This window comes from Cricetulus griseus, chromosome 4 (genome assembly GCF_003668045.3).
Source record: "Cricetulus griseus strain 17A/GY chromosome 4, alternate assembly CriGri-PICRH-1.0, whole genome shotgun sequence".
Taxonomy (NCBI): Eukaryota; Metazoa; Chordata; class Mammalia; order Rodentia; family Cricetidae; genus Cricetulus; species Cricetulus griseus.
Genome location: NC_048597.1, coordinates 103,004,788 through 103,030,319, shown reverse-complemented (window position 1 = coordinate 103,030,319; position 25,532 = coordinate 103,004,788). Strand labels below are relative to the sequence as shown.

General features: G+C 45.9%; 2 protein-coding genes across 2 annotated transcripts in view; both read right to left on the bottom strand.

Annotated features, from left to right (window-relative positions):
- The window catches only part of Cfap251 (cilia and flagella associated protein 251), a 75,798-nt gene extending 70,315 nt beyond the window's left edge, over window positions 1-5,483 (bottom strand). The window contains exons 1-3 of the mRNA XM_027414001.2: window positions 3,998-5,483; window positions 2,092-2,807; window positions 709-1,086 (exon numbers count right to left, since the gene is read on the bottom strand). Of these exons, the coding sequence (XP_027269802.2) occupies window positions 709-1,086; window positions 2,092-2,691 (978 nt within the window). The 5' untranslated portion in view covers window positions 2,692-2,807; window positions 3,998-5,483. The remainder of the gene's footprint in view (window positions 1-708; window positions 1,087-2,091; window positions 2,808-3,997) is intronic.
- A 1,374-nt stretch (window positions 5,484-6,857) lies between these two features.
- On the bottom strand, window positions 6,858-24,746 carry Psmd9 (proteasome 26S subunit, non-ATPase 9). Its single transcript, XM_027414003.2, has 6 exons — window positions 24,537-24,746; window positions 16,833-16,935; window positions 12,040-12,248; window positions 10,046-10,147; window positions 7,877-7,965; window positions 6,858-7,095 (listed from the first exon to the last, which is right to left on the bottom strand). The coding sequence occupies exons 1-6, from the start codon at window positions 24,672-24,674 to the stop codon at window positions 7,068-7,070; spliced, it is 669 nt and encodes a 222-aa protein (XP_027269804.1). The 5' UTR covers window positions 24,675-24,746; the 3' UTR covers window positions 6,858-7,067.
- Between the last annotated feature and the right edge of the window lie 786 nt (window positions 24,747-25,532).

Here is a 25,532-nt window from a genome sequence, read left to right as displayed (position 1 = left end):
CCTGCAGAGCAGTGCTATTGAACCCAGATGTTGCCATCAAGTTCCAGGTCTAACACATGGGAGCCTCCCCCCACCCACTGCCCCCAGCTTTTGATAGAACTTTAAAAGACAAAGTTTGTCTAAAAAGTATTAATTTAAAACATTTTTCTGTTTTCCAGGTTGGAGGGATGCCAACTGAGAGGGCTGAGTTAAATCCTTAGGACCCCTGTAAATAACAATGCAGCTAACTAGGCATGGCAGAAGTGAGTTGCTGGTAATCCCAGTGCAGACAGAGACAGGTGGATAGGGTGGGAGCTGAGGGTGGGTGTCGCTGACCAGACAGCTCAAGCTACTTCAGCTCAAGCTACTTTACAATACAAATTCCAAGCCAATGGGTGGGGGGGGAAATATTATATATATATATATATATATATATATATATATATATATATTTGCCAAGCTCTGAGTTCAAGACCAGCCTGGTCTACATAGTGAGTTCCAGGACAGCCAGGGCTACACAGAGAAACCCTGTCTCAAAAAAAAAGTAATAATAATATTAATAATAGTGAACAGAGGCTGAAGAAGATACCACGGTTATCCTCTGGCCTTCATATGGACATGGGTGCACACACATGACACATATACCCTGGAACTTCCCCAACATGCACAGATATCCTATCTCATAGTACTTACTGTCCAAGCCCAGAAATGACACACGGTGACACTCACCAAAGGATAGACCTTGGAGCCCTCCTCCTGCTGGTACAAGGTGTCCTCTGTGGAGGTGGACACCAGTGACTCTTTGGACTGGGATAATTTCTGTCTCTCCTCCCTTGTGAGGAAGGACGATTTTCCAGGCTCTGCTTTACCATTCCTTGCTTCAGCAACTTCCTGTTTGGGTTCTCTGTCTCTCCATTCTTGGGCTGCCTTCTGGTCAGTGTCCTCAGCTTCCTTCAATGACTTCCTCAGAGAAGAGATCTGTTCCTCCTCAGATCTGATGGCAGCTGCCTCAGAAACTTGAAATTTTATACCCTTATCTCTGAAAATCTCGCTTACTTCAGGACTTGTTGAGTGTGAGGACGACTTGCTACTCCCTGAGGTTTCAATCTTTAAATAGAAACAAAAAATCCTGAGTCTGCATGTAATACCCAAGGCTACATTCTCCCATTTACTGTCTTTTTCTATTCCCAGTCAGCCAGTCTCATAACAGGTGGTTCAAAAGGAAGCCTGGCATATTTTAACTCATTAAGTATACAGAGTTCTGTCTGCACGTCTGCCCGCACCACCAGAAAACGGCATCAGATCCCACTATAGATGGTTGTGAGCCACCATGTGGTTTCTGGGAATTGAACTCAGGACCTCTGGAAGAGCAGCCATTGCTCTTAACTGCTGAGCCATCTCTCCAGCCCTGTGCGGGGTATTTTGTACTAAAGAAATGAATCATGGCTGTGTTCAGGTTAACTCTTGGTCTTCCAATAGGTCCACTCAGCAAAGAGCACACAGTGGGCCCTTGTTAGCACCACTAGGAGCCCTGCCCTTGGACCAGTACTGAGTTCTTTTTTAGGGAGCAGACTGTGGGAAACCCATACCACTATTATACCACAGGACTCAGTCCCAAGACAAGTATGTCTCACCTTCAGGTAATCCATTGGCCCTTCCAAGGCAGGTCCACACTTCAAGGAAGCTTACATTTACCATCCTCCAAACTGGGCTGAACCACCCTCCTTGGCATCTCACAATTACTGTACATAGCATGTGGTTTTCTTTCTTTTTTTTTTTTTAGTATGTTTATGTGGTGTGTGTGTGTACGTGTGTGCGCACACGCGTGTTTTATACAGGTGCTCAAGGAGTTCAGAAGAGGGCATCAGAGTCCCTGGAGCTGGAATTACAGTGGGTGCTTGGAACCCAACTCAAGCCTTCAGGAAAAAAAAAAAACAGCAAGGGCTCTTAAGGACCCGGTCATGTCTCCAGCCTCAGGAATGTGTCTCACTTTGGTTTTGTGCCTCATAGCCTGACACACACTAAGCACACAACTAATGCTTCTGAATGAATGGGTATGTGAGTTACAGTGTGGACGGATGGGTAGGTGAGTGAGTTACAGTTTGGACTCACCAGTGAAGATGCTGACATGGACGACTCGGAGCTGATGACAATATCATCTAAGCTGAACAGTGTTTTAGACTTGTTTGCTGTTTCTTCACCGGCTTTCCCAACTGTTTTCTCAGTTTCTTTTATGACCACCTCTCTTTTTTCCTCTCCCTCCCCACTCTTCTCCATCTCCTCCTCCTTTCCCTCCCACCATTCCTCTTTATGCTCCTCTTCCTCACCTCCCTTTTCCTTACTTCCCTCTTTTTCAATTCCCTTTCCCTCACCTTTTTCCTCTTCACCTCTTTCCTTTCCCTCCTCTCTTTCCTCTTCCTCACCCCTCACTTCCCCTTCCTCACCCCTCACTTCCCCTTCCTCACCCCTCACTTCCCCTTCCTCACCCCTCACTTCTCCTTCCTCACCATTCTCTCCCTTTCCTCTCGCTGCTTCTCCTTCTTCTACCTGTTTTTCCCCCTCCATCCAGTCCCCTTCCCATCCCTCCTCTTCCTGGGACTCCTCAAATGATAATGTGTCTTCAGTTAGGCGCTGTTGCAGATTTTCCTCTTCATGATTTGGATTGTATGTCTCCTCTTCTTCTGTTTCTACACTTTCTTCTGCATCTGACATTCTTCTGTAGTTTCCTCTAGAAAAATCTGACACAGACTCAACAGGCCCCTCTGCTTCCTGCTTCAGCTTCCTAATGTGTTAACATATTAAAATGCAGTGGCAGCTCTGGTTCCTTCCTGTGGGAATAAAAAGGATGCTATCTTCTCAGGAAAGCTGAGCTTGAAACTTAAAATCTTTAAAATATCGACCCCTGGCCTTCTCATCTTTCTAGGAATGATCTTAGCGTCTTCTAACTTACTTTAAATAATTCATATTCCCACAGGCAGCAAAATGCATACAGCAGACCTTAGCAAAACCCCCAGTGATGGGCAGAATGCTGTGGGCGGCTGGTGATTGAAGCGTGGGCTTTACAGTCAAAGGTTCCCGCCACTCCCACGCCCACCACCCTTGTTCTGTGACCTGAAGCAAGTCACCTTTTCCTTCTGAGGTCAAATTTGCTCATATGCAAAAATAAGAATGATAACCCTAAATTCTAGCATGATTTAAAGACTGGGGCGACACATCAAATGCTCACTACAGAGACAGCCCAGAGCTTGCAAAAAGGGATGGGGCAGGTATTATGAGGATAAAAATAACTCTGCTTTTGCAAAGTACTTGAAAGTTTAAAAGTCCTCTGGGAGGGAGATGAGACCCCAAGTCTTACAACCTAAGGGCTCACATGGTGAAGAAAACAAACTCCCAAAGGTTATCATGTGACCTCAACACAATAAAACATGGTATCTGCCCACCCCAATAAACAAGTAAACAAATAAAATTAAAAATGTAATCTGGGCTGGAGAGATGGTTCAGTGGTTAACAACACTGGCTGCTTTTCCAGAGAACATAGGTTTGATTCCCAGCTCCAACACAGGCTCACAACCATGTGTAACAAAAATAAATCTTAAAAAATTTTAATTCCTCTCATTTTTCATCTACAACAAACAAGAGTTTGGGCGCAGCAGGGCTGGGCCCACCATACCTGTAATCCCTTCAGGAGGTAGAGTCAGGAGAAAAACTGTAAGTTTTAGACCCTCCCAATCTTTCTTTAAACAAAAAAGTTTGTGGCTCTGAGAGGCATGGCTTAGACAGAGCTAGAATTTGTTTGAAAAAGCGCCTCTATGATTTCCAATGTCAACTGTGCCAATGTGCTAGCCTGGAAAACCGCGACCAGGCAGCACAGGAGTGTAAGAGCACCGAGAGGTGTGTGTGTCCCTTCCACCAGGTCCAAGCGCCGCCACTTCCTCTTTCTGGGTTGCCCCAGGCCCCACAACCCTGCCCTGCCTGGACAGGACCCCCACCGGGGCTGTGCCCTCCACTTTGCACTTACAGGGGGCACCCACTTTGTTCCTCAAAAGCCTTGGGTCGTTCTGCCTCCGGGATTCCCAAGCGGCCCAGCGTCTTCTGTCCGCGCTCCCTAGTGACGGTTGCCACCCAAGCTCCGTCTCCATGGTAATAGCTACAAGCCCCAGGCCGGAAAGGGAGCAGAATGGTGGTTGCAGGCCCACTGGACCAGCCTGCCCCCTGCCGGCTGCCGGGCAAACGGCTCTTGCCTTTTCCTGAGCAACCCTTTGAAAGAGCTTTCCCCAACACTGTCAGTAGTGACTTTCCCAAAGTTGGGCAATAGGAAACGAAGCAATGTTTACAATTTGTCTCCAAATTGGGACATTTTGGCTGGTAGAGGAAACGGGGGCATGCTCAAGAAACTCAGAAAAACAAACAAAACCCCAACAACCCTGAAGTGTGGGGGGAGGAAGCTGGAGCATTCTCCAGGCCAGGTGTGGGCAGCATACCTGCAAACATAGAACTAGGGAGATGAAGACAGAGGAATCAGTTCAAAGTCAGCCTGGGCTACATGAGACTTTACTGGGGGGAAAGTACAACAGTGAGTGCAATGGAGCTCTCACTGTTATAGTGGGATGCTCACTGATTCACCAGGTTGATCTGAGTGGACTGCTCCTTCCTTCAGTTTGCTGTCAGCACAAGGTAGACTGATCTGTTCATGGCTCTCCAAAAAGCCATGCAAGAAGTGGTAGGACGCATTTAATAAAATTCTCTCAGCACTAAACCTAATTCCCTGGCCTTGCAGATATGTATGCATATAAATGTGTATATGCCCCACTCCCCCCGAGACATAGCATGCAGAGAAATTTAACTAAGTGGGACTGGAGTTATGTGGAGTGCACGACCTTGCTGTTATCATAAAGAGTTTCTACAAACCTACCTTGGTCAAATCCATTAGGGCCATTCACGTCAAAGTGACTCACAGAAGAGGCCAAAGGTGGCTGTCCTGAGCTGTCCAAAGAAAGGCCTACAGGAAACTGGCCAACGGACCTGGTTCAGAACACTCTGCAGCCACCACGTTAGGAGAATATGAATGACTCCTCCCACAAGTGCACCACCATGTCCCAGTGCTGGTGATCATATGCAGATCTCAAAGGGGTGAACTGAATGGTGCAAGCTGTGTTTATTATAGTGTGGGACTTATAAAGAGGCTGGGAAACACTTGGAATCATAACCTACAATTTAAACAGCAAACACTAGTAAACACAGCACGTCTGGCTACAAGACAGGAATACATGAGGCTGTCTGGCTGAAGCAGTTTGAGGGAGGCATTCAAGCTGAGTGTGAGGACTCAAGGCAGGAAGCACACACCAGTACGGAGTGCTATCAGAGAGTTGTCAGCCTCCAGCCTGAGCAATCCAAACCAAGGACACGAGCTTCCTCTCTGAACGTGCCATATATTCAGAACAGAAACTGGTAGCAACTGGGGAAAGTTAAGTGGGGCACATGGAGAAAGGAAGGAAATGGTCCCTAGGAGTCACACACACCATTTTTACAATTTCAAAAGACAGAAAACAAAAGGAAGGAAGCAGCATCCATCAACATGTTCACCCTAACTTCCCAAGCTGCAGATCCCAGGGTGTAGCCAAGGCTCAACTATAAAAGCCAAATCAGGAGCCATCTGCAGGGTCTTTTATTACAGAAGGAAAGAGAGCTTGCCGCTCTCCAGCGGGTCACTAGAGAGGAAGCCAACATCATCCAGGTAACCTGTGAAGTTTCCTGACTTTTGCTAATGTCTTTGTGGAACTATGGTGGATACACAGAATCAACTCTGGAGGAAGCATGGAACTCTAGCGCTTTCTCTACCCAGGACCGTATGCTCCAAGCGGAGATGCTGGCCAGCTGCCGACGTCATGGGCTAGAAGATGTGTAGCCCCACGGTGGAACACTTGCCCAGAGTATGAGCTCTAGGCTTCAGTTTCCAGCACAAGAATCCACTTGACTTCAGCCCAGGAACCGGTTTGCTTTGCCCAACTTTCTTCCCAACTCCTGAGCATGGTTTGAGGATCGTAAGAAATCCAGATGGGATGGTACAATGGTCACAGTTACAACTACAAAACCAGGTTTATCTGAAGAGAAAACCTATACATGGAGCCAGGTTTGATGGCCAGCACTTAGGAGACTGAGGCAGGAAGAGTCTAAGTTTAAGGTCAGTCTGAACTCAGAGACCCTGTCTCCAAACCCCACTCCCTACAAGAGGAAACAGCTAGGCAGGTGATATGCACTTGGAAGTTGGAGGCTGAAGGACCAGAAGTTCAAGATCATCCTCAGCTACATGGCAAATCTGAGGCTGGACAGGGCTATATGAGACCCTGCTTCAAAAAAAAAAAAAAAAAAAAAAAAAAAGAGAGAGAGAGAGAGGGACATTCAAGTGCCTGTGCCTGGAGGCCCCTGGCAGGTAGACTACACTCATCCAGTGGAAGACCCCACATTCATAAGTATATGGGCAACACAATTGCGCTCTGTAGGTTGCTGGGAAGTGGATATGAGGGCAGATCCGTGGGGAACTGAAGGTGGAATTAAGAAGGGGAGAAATACATGGTATGCAGGTATGGAATTCTCAAAAACTTAAGTAAAAATTATGCGTGTATAAAAACATCCCTCAGGGTCTAGCCAGGCATGGTGATGCATGCCTCTAGCCCCAACACTCAGGATGCAGAGGCAAGAGGATCTTTGTCAGCTCAAGGCCAGACTGGTCCACACAGTGGGTTCCAAAAGAGCCAGAGCTACCCTGGGTCTCAAAAAAAAAAGAAAATGAAGTCAAATCATTACCTGCCAGAATCATTTCAACTCACTGGCTCAATGTAGAGAATCCCCAGATGGGACTATGGCCTAATTCGCACAGATTTAGCTAGGCACAAATCACGATTTTAATAATGCCTCAATCCAGACAGATTACACCGGTGGCCACAGCATGTCCTCCATCTTGATGTTCAGGCTTCACCCGCTCTCTTCCAGATCCTTACACTTCAGGGATCGAAGAGAATGAGGAAATCCCACCAGGCCCAAGTGCAGGGCCTGGCTGAAGCAGCTTTCTCGCAGGCCCCGGGGGACAGTCATCTCTGGAGAGGAATAATGTTGCAACTGTGAAAGGAAACAGACACGGCTCAAGCTTAGTGGCTCCATCTAGCAAGACCCTCAGGCAAAGCAAGCCTTGTGGGCTTTTTGTCAACACTTTCTCTTTTTTAAAAAACTGTATTTGTCAATGGGCGGTGGTGACACACGCCTTTAATCCCAGCACTTGAGAGGCAGAGGCAGGCGGATCTCTGTGAGTTCAAGGCCAGCCTGGTCTCCAGAGCTAGTTCCAGGGCAGGCTCCAAAGCTACACAAAGAAACCCTGACTTAAAGTATTAGTCTTTTTTTTTTTAATGATTTATTTATGTGCATTGGTGTTTTGCCTGCAAGTATGTCTGTGTGAGGAAGTCAGATTCCCTGGAACTGGAGTTACAGACAGTTGTGAGATGTCATGTGGGTACTGGGAATTGAACCTGGTTCCTCTGGAAGAGCAGCCAGTGCTCTTAACTGCTGAGCCATTTCCCCAGTCCAAAGGTGTAGTTTTTGATTTATTCATTGTGTATATGAGAATCTGAGTGTGTGTGCCATGAACAACTTGCAGGAGTTAGTTTTCTCTCCACCATGTGGATACTGGGGATCAAACTCAGATCACAGGGTTTCGCAGAAAGTAACTTTACCCGCTGAGCCATCTCACCAGCCCTTGTCCTTCTCTTAAAGCTGATGCTCTGGTAATGGAAGGACCAGAGACTCTTAGATGACCTGAGGACTTACTGTCTCTCGTCTGCAGCCTCATCTAAGAACACTCTGTCAAGACTGTGGTGTGAAAGAAGGGATGAAGCCGAAGCATTACCCTAGCAGTCCTTTTCCTGCCCAGCGCGTCGGAGTCAGTCTGAGCTGGTGTTTCTCCCCTCTTCGGATCACTGTCACATTCAGGGGCTTCTGAAAGGCAAAGAAGGTCACTCTCGATTCAGCTTCCTTAACACTCCAATGGACTCAAGCAGAAAACTGAGATGCCACTTCCCCAATATCAAATTATATCACACCAGGCTCCTAGTTGTATGGGTCCCTGAGCTGGCGTTAAAGGGCTGCGTACAATTTCAAAGGGGTGGGAGGCAAAACACAGTGGCAGGAAGTACAGTGATTTGAGTAAGAATGTCCCCCACTGGTTTGTGTATTTAACTACTTGGTCCCTATGTGGGACCCTGGGAACTGACCCCCAAACTAGCACTGGTGAAATCTCTTAAGATAAACTCTCCTCAGTTTGGGAGGTACAGCAGCTCCCTGCTGCTCCCAGGTAAAGGCAAAAATTAATTATCACTGTGAGGCACTCCAAAGCTGGCCTTGAGTGGCCTGACACCTTGTCACCTCCCAGCTCCACCTCCTGCCCTTCTCTCCATTCTCCTGGTTTTAACTTCCAACCAACATCCTTTATCTACTTTGTTCTTCCTGCCCCTGTGGCCTTTGAACCATCCCAAAGGCTCTCCTAGGGTGGCCGCCCCACTTGATCAGCTTCTATACACACCAGGGCTCAGTTCTTAAGAACACTCTCCTTCAACCCCAAACTAAATCAGGACCCCACCGCTTTCCTCCAAGCCTCCTGTGCTTCCTCTTGTAACACTTGTCAGCGTGTGAAATTGCATGCCTGGGATACCGAATTAATGTCTGCCCCCACAATGTGCTCTCAATACAAGGGCTTTCTCCTTTGATTCCCTGCTGGACTCCAGTCCCCAGTCTGGAAGTGAGCACACACAGGGGAGGTACTAAGGGAGGAAGAGGCATAGGGCTTTGGTTTTCACTTTAAACGACTTTGCTCTATGTGATTTTGTTTGTAAGATAAATGGGCATATTTATTACTGAGACACAATTTGCAAATAATGAAGTATATGGCTCAGTGGGTTTCCTATACTCAAGAGTTATGAGCCAGTACCGTTATCTAACTGGAATGTTTGCATCATCCAAAAGACGGTCGGTAGTCAGTCAGCCCCTGTCCTCGTCCCTCCAGGCCCTGCAACCACCAATCTCCTATCTCTCTGCTTCATGGATCTGCTATTTAGACAGTTTCATTAAGTGAGATCATATGGCCTTGTACTAGGTCTCTTTCACTTTGAATCCTGTTTTCAATATCATGTTGTAACAAAGAACTCACTACATTCCTATGGCTGAACTAAATATGCCCTGTTTTTGTAATAAAACAATGCATTACATATATTTATACTTAAAAACAAAAAAACAGTGTATAGGTGGTAGTGGTGGTGGTGGTGGTGGTGGTGGTGGCGGTGGCGGTGGCGTGGCGGTGGCGGTGGTGGTGGTGGTGGTGCACACCTTTAATCCCAGCACTCAGGAGGCAGAGGCAGGCAGCTCTCTCTGAGTTTGAGGTCAGCCTGGTCTACATTAGTAAGTTCCAGGAAAGCCAGGGCTACACAGAGAAACCCTGTCTCAAAACAGCAACAACACCAACACCCCCTCAGAAGAACAAAACAAAATCAAAAAACAGTGTAGAAGATCAAATCCCAGACAGATAGATGCCCAGTGCTATGGGCTGAACTGAGGGTTTGCTTCTCTCCAGAAAAAATTGTTTGTTTTGTTTTTTTTTTTTTTTTGAGACAGGGTTTCTCTGTAAAAATAATCCTGGCTGTCCTGGAACTCACTCTGTAGACCAGGCTGGCCTCGAATTCACAGAGATCTGCATGCCCCCTGCCTCCAGAGTGCTGGGATAAAAGGCATGTGACACCAGTGCCTGGCTCCCTCCAGAAAATTCTAATGCTGGAAGCCTAGCCCCGGTGTGATAAGAGTAGGGGACTCGGCTTTAGAAGGGTGTCATTTAGGGAGTGTAGCCCTAGTGATGGAATTAATGGTCCATCACTTGAGCAAGCTGTGCCATCTTCAGACTTGGAAACATCCCTACCCGACCCTCAATCTTCGGTACCCTCCTCTTGGACTTCCTTTCCCCAGCCCTAACTGTGAGCAACATGCCTCTGAGGCTTGTGAGGCCCCAGACACCAGGGAACACCTAACTCACCCCCTCGCTATGCTGCACCACGCTGCCAACATTCTGCAGAGACTGGAAGTTTTGGGTGTTCACAGAGCCAAACTCCACAATTTCATCATCCACTTGCAGGCCCTAAAGACAGGAGAAAATTAAAAACCAACCAAGAAGTTAAATGCGTTTCTGGTCATTTTTACTGCTCAATACACAACTCAGTAGCAACGTCAAGTGCTCACTTCCTACATGGGAAGAATGGCAAAGCTCAAAGCAAAGAGGTCAAAGATTTGGACTCCTCATACAGGAAGGTGAGTGGGCCACCTCATCCTGGAGGTCCCTTCTAGGGCAGATCCAGCAAATGGTATCCAGGTGTGCCCAATGGAGGCCTTGAGGACTATAGAAAAAGCTCAATCTGCCTTCTGGAGTTTCTGAGCCATGTTCAAGGGCCACGTTCAAGGGCAAGAAGAGGCAGGCTAAAGCAAGCCTTTTTTTTGGACAAGACAAACATTTGCCCCTAGAAGTCCCTAAACAGCAGCCATAGGCACGAGGCCAGCCCGAACCAACATGGCCCTTTCATTTCAGATCCCAAGATTATAGACGTTCACTTACTCATCTCTTAACAAACACCTGCCGCAGGCTGACTGCAGCTAGGCGCTGGATGCTGCAGATCCAGCCAGGACTAAAATAGAGCAGACTGCAGTCTGCAGCCTTGTGACTTGATTTTATTTTGCTTTTTAAATTGTTTATAGCACTAGGAATCCAACCTAGGCAAGAGCTCTGCCAAAGAGCTACATCCTCAATCCTTCTTCACTTTTAATTTTAAAATAGGATTTTGCTAAATTGTCCGAATTTGTGATGGTCCTTCCTCAGCTGCCTGAGTAGTTGGGATTATGAACATATGCCTGCTTGTATGTCTGTGTACCACTCGTGTGCGCCAGGTGCCCATGGAGGCCAGAAGAGGGCACTGGATCCCCTAGAACTAGAGTTACAGATGATTTAGAACCTCCGTGTGGGTGCTGGGAATTGAACCTGGGTCCTCTTGAAGAACAGCCAGTGTTCTTAACCACAGAACCATCCCTCCAGCACCAGTCTTGAGAGTGTAATGGTCACAAGATGACTTGTAGGATCTGGATTCAGAATCTAGTTCTGCTTCCCAGGAGCTGTGTATCCTGGTGCAAGCTGCTCTTCCTCAGGGTCAAACAGGGAGAACAGCAGTCCCACCCCAGAGGATGACTGCAGTATTCAGTTTAAACACATGCCCACATAAAACCTCTACATGAATATTAACAGTGGCATTATTCATAATAACCCCAAAGTCGAAGCAATCCAAACATACATGAGTTGACAAATGGACAAACAAAACATGTCTATTATACAGTGGGATATTATTTGGCCATGAAATGTTATGAAGCCTAGCTATCTGACTAAGCTCTGAATAAACCCTGAAAACAGGACTGAGTAAAAGAAAGCAGACATAAAAGACCACCTATCATAGGACTGACTGCCTTCTCATGAAATGTACAGAATAGGCACATCTGTCCAGACAAAAAGACTGGTGGTTGCCAAGTCCCAAGTGGCTTGTCTGGTACCACAGGGCTTCTTTCTAGGACCTATGAAGGTGCAGGAAGCAGGCTGCAGTCCTAGATGCACGCTCTAAGACCACTCTGTATCCTTTAATGAGCACAGTCAGCTCAATGATGCTACTGAGATGTCTGCTCAGAATCTATTGAGAAAGACAGAATTCATTTCAAGCTCTTCTCATTCTGCTTTGCTTCAGTGTCCAGAGAAAATGGTTCCAAGGAGAACGCCTCCTTTCTTCTTTGAGATATGCTGTCCCACAACAGGTCTCCCCCTGAGTCTAGTGGGCTGACCCAAGTACACCAAACTCTGGCCAGCATGTGTTAAAGAAGCAGAGGAATTCAGAGCCACAGAAGGAGAGAACAGGTTTGGCCTCCAGCAAGCCTCTGCAGCCCAGGGCTACCTAACTCATGGCACTCCTAGGTGTGGATCTGGGGGAGTAGGAGAATTACCGCAATACTGGCTGGTGAACCAGGGCTGATACTGTTCACTTTGGCAAAGGCCTGGGGTAGGACAGGGCTGTTGGAGCCCAGCCTGCGGCTCATGGCCTCTTCTTGGGCTTCAGCCATGTCCCGGGCCTGCTTCTCCTTGTCCCGAGCATGTAGTTGGTGCAAGGCCTCTTCCACCTGCTTCATCACTGCCTTGTGATCATTCTGTAGACCTAGGAAGAAAAGAACATGTCAGAGGCAAGGGACAATAGCTCAGGACACAGGACAGATGAAACAAGATACCTGAATTTGCTCACTGTAATGCTGTATCTTGTCAACTTCATGAGACTAAGAATCACTCAAGAAAAGGCTCTGGAAGAGTCTTTAAGGGCATTTCCAGAGAAGTGAGGAAGGAAGACAGTTCACCCTGAATGTGGGCAGCACCATCCCATGAGATGGTCTTGGACTGAAGGCCAGCATTCAACGCTCTGCCTCCTGAGGCAGGTACACTGTACCTGGGGTGCCCGAGGCTCCTGAACCCTCAGACTTTGAGCCAGAACAAACTCTTCCTTCTTCCTTCTTAAGTTTCTTTCACCAGATATTTTAGCGCAGCAACCAAAAAAGTAACATCACAACAGAAGGTTTAACGAGTGCTCATTAGATGCTAGACTCAAAGCCAAAGTTCAAAGGGCAGACAAACCCGTGAACCAGACACAGGGCCGGCCTAGCCTCACTATCCAGCTGTCTAGTGAGGAAGGCAGCTACAGAACAGGTGATGACTGCCTAAGTTAGGGCATCAAAACAGGCCCTCAAAAGCAGCACAGCCCCTGCTGAGACCTGAAATGTAGATAGAAATCAGGGACTTCCAGCTGCAACCATGCCATGACCTCATGTACCAACAGGGACAATGGCAGAAGTCACACAGAAGTGAGGTTGCTGGGTAGGATGCAGCGTCTGCAATCCCAACGCCTGGAGACAGAGGCAGGAGGATCAGGAGGCCAGTGTACCACAGGACATCCTGTCTTGAGGAAAAAACACAAAAGAGTGAGGCAGAATGGTTGCTGGATTTCACTGGGGCTGGGGGTGGTGAGACCCTGGGGTTTGAGCCCCAGCACGCATAATTCAGGTGTGGTGGTGCATGCCTGTAACCCAGGGACTCAGGAGGCGAAAACAGAAGAGTCAAAAGTTCAAGGCCATGCTCAGCTAAATATTGAGGTCAAGGCTAGCCTGGGGTACATCCAAGCCTGACTCAAACAAACAAACAACTTTTTTTTCCTCTTAAATTCTTTTTTTTTAAGATTTATTTATGTACTTTATGTATATGGGTGTTCTATCTGTATGTATATTTGCACACCAGAAGAAGGCATCGGATTCCATGCAACTACAGTTATAGATGGTTGTGAGCAACCATAAGGGTGCTGGGAATTGAACTCAGGACCTCTGAAAGAGCAGCCAGTACTCTTAATCACTGAGCCATCTCTCCAGCCCCTTCTCTTAAACTCTTATATAGAAAAAAAAAAAAAAAAAGACATAAGACCCTAGTAATACATATGTAGGGATGCCCAATGTGGGGCAGGCAACTACTTCTGGGCTCCTGCCAACTGATGGAGCTTGAGAGGCAAATCCAGTGCTGCCAAACCTTTGATTGTTCTAGAAAGGCTGAAAATGAGGGCTCTGAGGGGGTAACAGCCTCTAATTTTTAGTGCTAAAAGCTAATTCATAATGTTGATCCAGGGGCACTGGCTACTCTTCCAAAGGTCCCAGTCCCAACCCTAGCACCCACATGGATGTTCACAACCTTCTGCAACTCTAGTTCCAGGGGATCTAAGGCTCTTTTCTGGCCTTTGCAGGCACTTGGAACACATGCTGTATGCAGACAAAACATCTCTGCACATAAATAAAAATTAAAATTAAATGATGAACCACCATGTCAGTCCATCAGGTCCTGTCTGCAGGCCAGTCCTGAATGCAGCTGGCTTTTAATAACCTTTTTAAAACTAAAAAATTATTTCCTCTACTCCTCTGGATTCCATTCCTTATTTCAGTCCAGGTCACTCATATAATTAGTCTGTAGTCTCAAAGCCAGCTGGTACTCCAACCCACCCTGGCACCCATGGGTCATAGACTCTCCCACTCTGCAGGAGCTTTTCACTGTGGGCCATTTGGCCATCTAACCTGCTTTGACAATCCTATAACTGTGCAGCAAAGACGAGGCCCTCAGGCATTATAGGGCTGGGGTACTGGGCCCACAGAAGCAGATGTGAGAAAAAAACAACTAGACATAAGATCAGGAAGGTTTAAAACACAGTCAAAGTCATATATAGTTACTATGACTAGAAAAGACACCCCCCCCCCGCCCCCACGGTAAAACCCATGAGGCGCCCCAGAACCTCCAGAAATGGCTACATAATCCACATTCAACACACAGCTGTGGGTGAGAGGAGAAATGACTTGGTTGCTAATACATTACAATTCCACATCAGAATTCAAAAGGCTTTCATTGCCTGGGCAAATACTTCTGCAGCAATGATTTCAAAACCAAGCTTAGGTCATAAGCACACCATGCTAACTAACACTTGCTGCTGACTAGAGGAGACTGAGGACAAAGCATATGAGACATCTCTGCATCATTCGCCCAGTTCCAATGTAAGCCTAGGACGACTCCTTAAGAAAAGTCCCTGCTTAAGAATACAACAAACTCGTGGCAACAGTTTTTCAGAAGGCTACTAAACAGAGGGAACTGTTCAACCATATTCTTAATACATAATAAAGTCATTAAGACTATGTAAAATTAACTATGTAGCAGAACAGTGTAAAATGTCCAGAAATAGGTTAAGCATAACTGAAAACCTATGCTGGAATTGTGGGGTAGCTCAGTGGTGCATAAGTACTCAGTATGAAGCCCTAAGTTCCATCCCCAGCAACACAGAGGCACAAGCACACACTTGAGTGAGCTCGTGCAAACACACACACACACACACACACACACACACACACACACACCCCACACAGACTGCTGCATTTCAAATTAATGGGAAAAGAATGGTGTTAAAACATGAAGTTAATCATTTGAATAAAAATCGGCATTCCTCAGACTTCCCCAAGGTCCTACTAATAATGTGGCCACATCCCTGGGGGCATAGCAATTTAGAGTAAATCCCAGAATTTCCCCCACACCTGGATGTCTCTGCATGATTTTCCTGTTCTCTGCATCTCCTTGGTTGTTTTAATGTGAAACTGAGACTTTTAAAACCAGGATACTCAGGGTAAGAAGGATGCTCTGAAACGCTCTATCATCACACTGGCTTTAAGGAACCTTGCCTCTTACTCTGCATCCTACTTTTGAGAAGCAGGCCTCATTACCAAAACACTCTGCAGATGAAGCCAGAGTTGGGGTGCATTCAATAGAAATCATTAAGTGTAAACCATGGGTGATTAATCACCTAGTGTAACTGGGATGGTTATCTACCCATGCCAAGTAAAAGATACTCACATCATCATTCCCAAAGCTGGTGCACACGTGACCTCATGAAACAAAATGGACTGTGTAGGTCAGTTATAATTAAGGATCCTGAAAGGAGGGATGAGCCTGGATTTCCCAGGAGGGCCTGATATTACCACCGGGTCTTAACAAGTTAAAGAGAGAGACAGGAGGGCCAGAGAAAAAGATGTGATAACAGAACCAAAAGCTGGAAAGATGTAATCACTACTTCTAAAGAAAGAGGATGGCCAAGAGCCAGGAGACACAGGTGGCCTCAGGAAAGACAAAGAATACACCTCCCCCAGCTGAGGGGGAGCCAGCCCTGCTGACACCTTGATTTTGTCACCAAAACCATCTGGGCTTCTCACCTTCAGAGCAGTCAGAGATAAAACATGTCTGTAGCTTGTCATGCCAGAAACACAAACCTAATATTCTCTCCAGGCGCCAGGCTCTGCTAGTTACTTCATTAAAACAAACGCACACATAGAAGATTCACTTGGATAGCGCGATGGGCCTGCAGTGGAATAGGTTTGCCAAACTCTCCTGGCAGGCAGTGGGGCTGTGAGAGGAAATGTTTACTGACACAGTGAGTTGAGGCCAAGACCTTTCCTCCTGTCGTCTGCCTCCTGACTGGAACACAGCCTGTGGGCCCTGAAGACATGCAGAGCCTGGTTTCTGCTGACCCTTGCATACTTCAAGCTAGTCCAGGTCGTTTCTGTTTGAATGGTGGCACTCAGGTGACTACCCTGAGATGCTGAATCTACTTCATGGATTTGAAGGGACTGGTAAGCAACACTGGAAGGGGCTTCTACTGCTAATTCAATAAAGTTCCCATGATGAGGTCAAGTTTTCGTTCCTTGCTTTTTACTTTCTTATATAGCCCAGACTGGCCTCAAACTCCTGATCATTACAGGTTTGCACCATCATGCCCAGCTTAAAACCAAGTTTTTTTGTTTGTTTTTGTATTTTTGAGTTTATTTGAATTTGTTTGTTTGTTTTTAAACAGGGTCTCTCTACAAGTGTCTGTCTTGGAACTTGCTCTGCAGACCAAGCTGGTCTTGGCCTCACAGAGATCCACTTGCCTCTGCCTCCTGAGTGATGCGATTAAAGGCGTGCGCCACCACACCGGGCTTTAAAGCAAAGTACTTAAAATAGAAAAATAAAACCACCAACATGGACCTCTTCAGTCTGCCCTATTTCCTTGGTTTGCAGTCCCACAAGGGTGACAAGATATTCTGTCAGAGCAGAAAAGCTTCGTAACGCTCAACACTAATCATTCCCGTGTCCTCAGCACCCCCACCACAGGCCAAGACAGAGTCCAGGGAGGGTCACTCACAGATGATGTTGTGCCTCGCTGTTCGGACCTGGTACAAATCCACATCGGCCCGGGGGTAGCCCTCACAGTCCACCAGCGGCTCGCTCATCCCAATCCCTTTTTGCTGCAGGAAAGACACGTGGTTAAAAAGATCTCACAGATAAGAGCAGCATGAGGCAATTCAATTCCCTAGACGCCTGTCCTTCTAACTCATGACAAAAGTGATAATAAGGCCACACAGTGATCTCTTTAGCACATACCAGGCTCTTTGACTATGTCCTTACAGCTATCCTCTGTGGTGGGTACTATTTCTTAAATTAATTCTTAATAATGAGCAATGAGGTCATAGAGATGAATCACTGAATAAAGGCGCCTGTTGTCAAGATTAACAACCTGAGCCGGGCAGTGGTAGTGCACACCTTTAGTCCCAGCACTCAGGAGGCAGAGGCAGGCGGATCTCTGTGAGTTCGAGACCAGCCTGGTCTACAAGAGCGAGTGCCAGGATAGGCTCCAAAGCTACACAGAGAAACCCTGTCTCAAAAAAAAAAAAGAAAGAAAGAAAAGAAAAACAAAACAAAACAAACAAACAAACAAAAGATTAACATCTTGAGTTCATCTTCTGGGACCCACATAAAGGTAGAAGAGGAAGACAAATTTCACAAAGTTGTCCTCTGACCGCCACACACGCCACACGCTCTGTGCACCAACATGCTCCCCCCACACTGTACACACATTAATAAAACGAAATCTTTAAAAAATTTAATGCAATTAAACAAAGCCTATGAAATGTAGTTTCGTCTTGTTTTTTTACACTATCCATTAAATACTGCCAAAATACCAGAAGAAAAAAACTTTAATGCAAGCAATGCATGAGCACAGTGCACACAAAGCCAAAGATCCCAGGGTTGGACTGTAGTGCAGTGGCAGAGCACTTCATTAGTATATGCAAGACCTTGGATTCGATTCTCTGCAGCATAAAAAAAATTAACAAATAGGGCTAGGGATCTAGGATGTACCTCACTTGCTGTAGTGCTTGCCTAGCATCCACAAAACCTTGGACTCCATCCCCAGCACCGCATAAGCCAGCTGTGGTGGGGAATGATGTGGAGGAAAGAGGAACAGAAGTTCGAGGTCATCCTTGGTTACACAATAAGTTCAATATCAGCCTGGGACACATTCCATCTCTCCAATTAAGTAAATCAACAACAAAACACTCAAAGAGCCTTCAGAGGTTCCCTCTCAGTCCCATCCCTGACCTGACCCCTCCAACTCCTCCTTCCCAACAGCTGACACCTGGCTGAAGCCTTGAAGCTGGAGGGTGTAAACTCCAAAGAGATCCAGCTGTGGCCAGGTTTTGACTCTTCAAAAACACAAAAAGATGTAAGAAGCCCACCAAGGTTCTTTTCATCACTGGATAGATGGCACTGGCTGCCTCCAGGTAAAGATACTAAGTGGCTGGGAATTAGGGGAGGGAGAGCTTCTGCATTTGATAGGCATTAGCAGGGTCTGAATCTGAACACTGGGAATATATTCCCTATTCAAAACAACACATTCACTTTAACACTTAGTATTCAGCGTCACTAAGTTAACCCAGGCTGTTCTCAATTCCCTGGGATTAACCAACTCTCTAGCCTCAGCCTCCTGAGTCACTGGAACCAGAGTTACCTCTGCTTTAGGGCCTGTTTTAGCAAGTGTTTATTTGAAGCAGGTTCTCACACTGTAGCTCCGGTTGGCCTTGTACTCATGGCAATCCTCCTGCTTCAGCCTCCCAAGTACTGGGGTTACAGGTCTGAGCCACCACACCTGAAGTTTTTTTCTGAAGCTTCCCTACATAAGTCAGGGGACAAAGTACAAAAGCAATGGGATGTGTAGCACTGCAGTGGGCAGGAGCTGCCCAGCTGCCTGGACTTTTGTCTCAGTCCCAATTCTGCCATATACAAGCTGGGCATCTTTGTCTAAGACACATTCCAAACCTCAGTTTCTTCGAGAGCACAATGGGAATACAACAGGCACCTGCTGGACGACTAATACATAGACTTGAAAGAATGCTTAGTAGACAGCCAGGCACATTCAGCATGGTGGACTGGGCAGTGGCTCCCAAATATGGCCACATTCTACTCCCCAGAACTTCTAACTGTGACTCTGTGAGGAAGGATGGCATCAAGGCAAGGATCTCAAGGTAAGGTGAAACAGGAGGATTAGGCCAGTCTCTTCAGTCTCCAGTAGTCAAAAATAGTCCCATTTGGGGTCAGTTGTTACAACAAGCTTAGATTCCAAGCTAACTCTGGGATCCTCCATTTAAAACAGTTGTAACTCAACAGAATTCATATACACATAACTGAACCACTGAAAGTATACAATTCAATGGTTTGTAATATGTTCAAGAGTTAATCACCACCACCACAATCAGTTTTAGTACATTTGCATCAACACCCCCTAAAAAAAAAAACAAAAACAAAAACAAAAAACAAATCTTGGATGGCCCACTCCTACAATCCTACAATCCCAGCATTCAGGAGGCTGAGGCAGGAGGATATGGAATTCAAAACCATACTTTGTCTCAAAAAACAAAAACAAAAAAAATTTTTTTCTTTCTTTCTTTTTTTGTTTTTGTTTTTTGGAGATAGGGTTTCTCTGTGTAGCTTTGGAGCCTATCCTGGAGACCAGGCTGGCCTCGAACTCACAGAGATCCGCCTGCCTCTGCCTCCTGAGTGCTGGGATTAAAGGTGCGCGCTACCACCGCCCAGCTAAAAAAAGTTTTTTCTTAAAGACACAGGAGGGGCATGTAGAGAAGGTCTGACCAACCTATCCTGGACCATAAGCAGACACTCGAATCCTCCCCTTCCTCAAACCTCTGGTAACCATTAACAACTCCCTACAGAACTTCCTATCCTGGAGGTGCTCTGAAACTCTGGAAAATGTCTGAGCATTACAGAGAGAAAAGGGTTATTTGGGCTCATAGTTTTGAAGTTTCAATACAGAATTGGACAGACACACTGTATGTATGTATGCATTTTGGGAGAACCTTAGTTTAGCTTTGTGGAGAGGCAGAACAACCACATGGAAGCATACAGTGGAGGAAGCCTTTTCCATCATGATCCTGGAAGCAAGAAAAAAAAAAAAAAAAAAAAAAAAGCCTATGGCTCCACTACCTCTGCACTCCTCCAATGACCTACAGTAACTATCCCAGCAAGGACATGCCTCCAATGATCAACAGTAACTACCCAGCCAGGGCACAATTCTAATGACTGACAGAGCTCTACTTCCTAAAGGTCCCACTATGTCTCAAGAGCATCACCCTGGGCACCAAACTTTCAGGTCTTCAGGGAAGACTTCAGAGACTCATATTAGAACAAGACATTTCCTACACATAAAACCATGAAACACCAGGCAGTGACACACACTTAATAATCCCAACATCTGGCAGGCCAAGACAGGAAAATTACAAGTTTGAGGCCAGATTGAACTAGAAAGAGTTCAAGGCTAGCTTGAATTTTTACCCAGATGAGCATCAAGAAAAGCAAGGTATAGTGGTGTCCACTATAATCCCAGCATTCAGGAGGCTGAAGCAGGAGGTTTGCTAAGAGCTCAAGGCTAGCCTGGGCTATATAGTAAGTACAGGGAGCTAGTCAGAAGTACATAGTAAGATATGAGAGAGAGGGGGGGGGGAGGGAGAGAGGGAGAGAGAGAGAGAGGGGGAGAGAGAGAGAGAACACATAGTATGATTAATTCACTATTCCTTTTATTATCCAATAAAATTCACTATTCTCTTTATTGTTCCAAATAATATCCCATTGTATGAATAGACTATTTTATTTATCTGTTACCCAAAGAACATTTGTGTCATTTTTCCACTTCTTAGATATTTTAAATAAGGTATACAAATTTTGGGATGAATATATATATTTGCAACTATCATAATTATCACATGGGAGGAACGGATTTTCTAGGTTATGTGACTGTTTAATTTTTGAGAAACTGCTAAACAGTTTTAAGCAGCAGTTACACTATTTTACAGTTGTTTAATTCCCAATTTCTCCGTATTCTCCCTCAGATGTTACCTACATTTTCATTACACCCATCTTACTAAGTATGAAGTAGTATCTCACAGTGATTCTAACTACATTTCCCTAACTAACAGCTATGACTGTTGCTTGTGTTTTGCTTTTAGGATTTATTTTGTGGGTGAGTGTTTGCCTCCATGTACATATGCAAACCATGAGCATGCAGTGCCCACAACAATCAGAAGAGGCTTCAGATCCCTGGAAGTGAAGTTACAGGGCCCTTGGAATTGATCCCAGGTCCTCTACAAGAGCAGCCAGAGCTCCTGACCACTGAGCCATCTCTCCAGGCCATTCGTGTGCTTTTATTAGCCACATGTATTTTATTTGAGGAATGTCCATTTGGATCCTATGCCTTTTTCTAAGTATGTTATTTGTGTATTTATTACTGCTTTTAATATATCCCAAGCACTAGCGTCTTATCAGATGTATGCAACCATTTTCTCCCATCATGTGGCTTCTCTTTTCACATTCTTGACAAAGTATTATGAAATAAAAGTTTTTAATACTAATACCTAATTCATCATTTTCCTTTCTCTTTCCTTACTTTTCTCTCTCGTTCCTATTTTCATTTATTTATTTATCTATTTATTTTCGAGAGCATCTCACTACATAGCCCAGGCTACATACTGAGAACCTGTTTTAAAAAAAATCAGAACAGACATTTATACTAAAAGCCCTCAGCAACCAAAGAGCAAATTAGCCAAAGGCAATTAACACACACTATCACCTTCTTTTATTTTTTAAGATCTTATTTATTATGTATGCAACATTCTGCTTCCATGTATATCTGCACACCAGAAGAGGGCACCAGATCTCATTACAGATGGCTGTGAGCCACCATGTGGTCGCAGGAAATTGAACTCAGGACCTCTGGAAGAACAGTCAGTGCTCTTAACCTCTGAGCCACCTCTCCAGCCCCCATTAACACCTTCTATTTAAGAAAAAATAGCGTCATAGTCATGTGCTATGTAATTATAAATCTTTCTCTTCTTACTTGGTTTTTAATGTATGTGTATGTGTGCATGCGTATGTATGCAGGTACAACTGTGTATGCAGGTATGTGTGCATGCATGTGCAGCTCAGAGGATAATATCCAGGTCATCCCCAGGAACATCACCTACCTCCTTTGAGACAGGGTGTCTCACTGGCCTACAGCTCATTGCTGGCCAGGCACCCTGGGGATCTTCCTGTCTCTGCCTCTCCTGTTGGGATTACGAATGTGCACCACTATACCTGTGGATTCTAGGGACTGAACTCTGCTCTTCAGGCTTTGGAGGGATGCCCTTTACAAATGGAGCTATACTCCCAGTATCTTTTCCCTCCCCGACTCCACCACTGTTTTGTTAAGACAGGGTCTTGCTATTTCACTACACTATATAGCCCTGGAATTCTGTGTAGGTCAGACTGGCCCTGAACATGTGATAATCTCCCTGCCTTTGCCTCCTAAGCGCTGAAATTGCAAGTATACATCACCACACCTGACTAAATGGTTAATAGGCCAATACCAAAATAGTAATACACGAGATATTTGATTTTACTTGACCAACCCTGAGGTCTGAACCCCACTTATCAATTTAAGCAATTTCTCCTTTCATGTATACACGCACGCACGCACGCACGCACGCGCGGGTGTTTGTTACCGTGCCTGTTGAAATGTTTCCACAAGGGTATGGAGTTACAGGTGTTTGTGGGACCTGTGGACTGTTATATAGTAGGTTCGGGATCTGAACTCCAGTCCTGACAATTGCGCAGCCAGTAATTTTTTTTTTTTTTTTTTTTTTGGTTTTTCGAGACAGGGTTTCTCTGTGTAGCTTTGGAGCCTATCCTGGCACTCGCTCTGTAGACCAGGCTGGCCTCGAACCCACAGAGATCCACCTGCCTCTGCCTCCCGAGTGCTGGGATTAAAGGCGTGCGCCACCAGTGCCCGGTGCAGCCAGTAATTTTAACCAATGAGCTACCTCTCCAACCCTAGACTTTGCCTCTAAGAACTTTAGGCGCACACACCAACTTAGCAGTGTAGTTATCACAGTTTCCTGATACAGAGCACAAACAAGCCAGTACCTTTCAGGCATATGGTCAGCAAATACTAAAACGGTACCTGGTATGTAGTACTCCTGTGGAATATTAGTTTAAGTTGTGTAACATTTGCTTATGCTGTGGAATAATTGTTTAATGATGCAAAGATGTGTTGCATTCTTTTATGTTGCATTTGTTTAACTCTGTGAAGCTGTGTTACTCTGGTGGCCTAAAACACCTGAGTGGTTTAATAAGAGCTGAACGGCCAATAGTAAGGCAGGAGAGGGATAGACAGGGCTGCCAGGCATCGAGAATAAATAAAAGGCCTGAGAAAAGGTGGAGGAGAGGAGGACACCAGGGGCCAGCCACAGAGTAAGGAGGAAAGAAAAACATATAGAACAAAGAAAGGCAAAAAAAAAGATAGGTGGGATAATTTAAGTTAAGAAAAGCTGGCTATAAACAAGCCAAGCTAAGGCTCGGCATTCATAAATAAGAGTAAGTCTCCATGTATTTATTTGGGAGCGGGGTGGAGGATCCCCAAAGAATAAAAATGAAGCCAACTACAACATGGTACCTCTACAAGATACATCATCTTATGCCCATCATCTAAAAGTCATTCCACCCAGCTTATCTAGCTCTGATTTTGCCTCCCTTTCCTCTACAAACTGATTTTCGGTTTTAAGGGGGGGAAATACCTGCTTTGGAGGTAGACAGCACAGACCCTGACCCACCACTTTCACTTCCTAATTTGGCAAGCATTTGCTCCACTCTGGGCCTCAGTTTCCCCTTTTTGTTTGATTTGGTTTTTTGAGACAGGTTTTCTCTGTGTGACAGTCGTGGCTGTCCTGGAACTCACGCTGTAGACCAGGCTGGCCTCGAACTCACAGAGATCTGCCTGCCTCTGCCTCCCGAGTGCTGGGATTATAGGTGTGCACAACACCGCCAGCCCGCTAGGATAATGTGCTTTCCTGTGGCTCAAAGAAGTCCTTAGAAGCGCACCTGGGAGTTTTCTTGAAATGCAGAGTCTGTACCTCACCCCAATTAGAATCTGCACTTTATTTATTCATTTTGGGATAGAGTCCAATATAGCCCAGGCTGGCCTCGAGCTAAGTAGCCAAAAATAATCCTGAACTTCAAATCCTCCTCCCTCCTCCTTCCAAGAACCGCAATTACAAGTGAGAATACCTCTCCTGGCTGCAACCTGCACTTTAACAAGAGGCCCAGTTAATTCTCACAGATGGCATTTATTAAGTCCTAATGAAAAGCGGGAGGCAAGCCACGCCCAACCTGATGATTTTACCTATGGAGGGTGACAGTGGCGATTATCACTATGCCTCAGCAAATATTCTATCTCTGTGACCAAGGCAGTTTAACTAATGCTTCAGGCCTGTCGTGATGGCAGACCTGTAATTTCTGCACTTGGAACGCTGAAGAAAAATGATCAAGAGTTCGAGGCCAGCTCGGGCTGCATTTAAAAGCTAAAAACCACAAAGTTAAAGCTTCAGAAAATTAAAATGAATCCCACGTCAAGGGGTTATTAAGGGGTAAGGAGCGGAAAGCGCTTAGTGCTTGGCAGGAACCCTGGGCCGCGCATCCGCAGGCCTCCCGGTCCTCCCCGCCCGCCCGGAGCCCTAGCCACACTCACGCTCTCCAGGACATCGTAATTAGCTTTAATCTGCGCCTCGATCTCCTCCTTGCGCCGCATCAGCTCCTGGATGTCGCTGACCGCGGCCGCACGGGCCTCGGAGGACTCTGCCCTGTGGCGGGCTTCCTCACTAGACATCGCGGACCACAACCTGAAGCACAGGATGCCGGGTTTCCCGGCTACGGACGCCAGCAGAGACCGCAGCTACGGGTCCCCGCGAGGGCCAAAATACTCAGCCAACGCGGGCGCACAGGGAAACGTTCAGGGTGGAGTTTGAAAGTGGGACTAGGTCACCGGAAGCCCCAGCTAGATAGACCACGTGGTTGTCCAATGACCCGGCAGAAATACGTAGGCTTCTCATACTGTAATCTCACAGCTGATTCATTTTCATCTTCCTTCCTTTTCTTTCTTCTTTCCCTTTTCCTTTCTTTCGTTTTCCTTTTTCCTTTCTTGCTCTCCTTCCTTTTCCTTTCTACCTTTTTTCTCCTTCCTTCCCTTCCCCTCCTTTCTTTCCCCCTCTTCCCTTCCTTTCATTTTCCTTTGCCTTTCTTTTTTTTTCTTTCTTTCTTTCTTCCCTCCTTCCCTCCCTCCCTCCCTCCCTCCCCTCCTCTTCCTCCTCCTCTTTTTTTTTTTTTTTTTTTTTTTTTTTTTTTTTTTTGAGACAAGGCTTCTCTGTGTAGCCCTGGCTGTCCTGGAACTCACTATGTAGACCAGACTGGCCTTAAACTCAGAGAGTCCCCCACCTCTGCCTCATGAGTGCTTAGAAGCCACCATGTCCAGTTCACACTTTTATTTTTCATTCACTCAAGCCGTACTGTACATCAGCTGTATGCTCGTGAGAGGATCCTGTCCTGCTGTCCAATTCAGTTCTTCATATTTACGAAGCCCCTGATGGTTTTAAGCGTTTTGGGCTTTTCAGGCAGGGTCACCTGTATCTCAGGCTAACCTCAAACTCATTATATAGACGAAGATGACCTTGGAACACTTTTCAAGTTT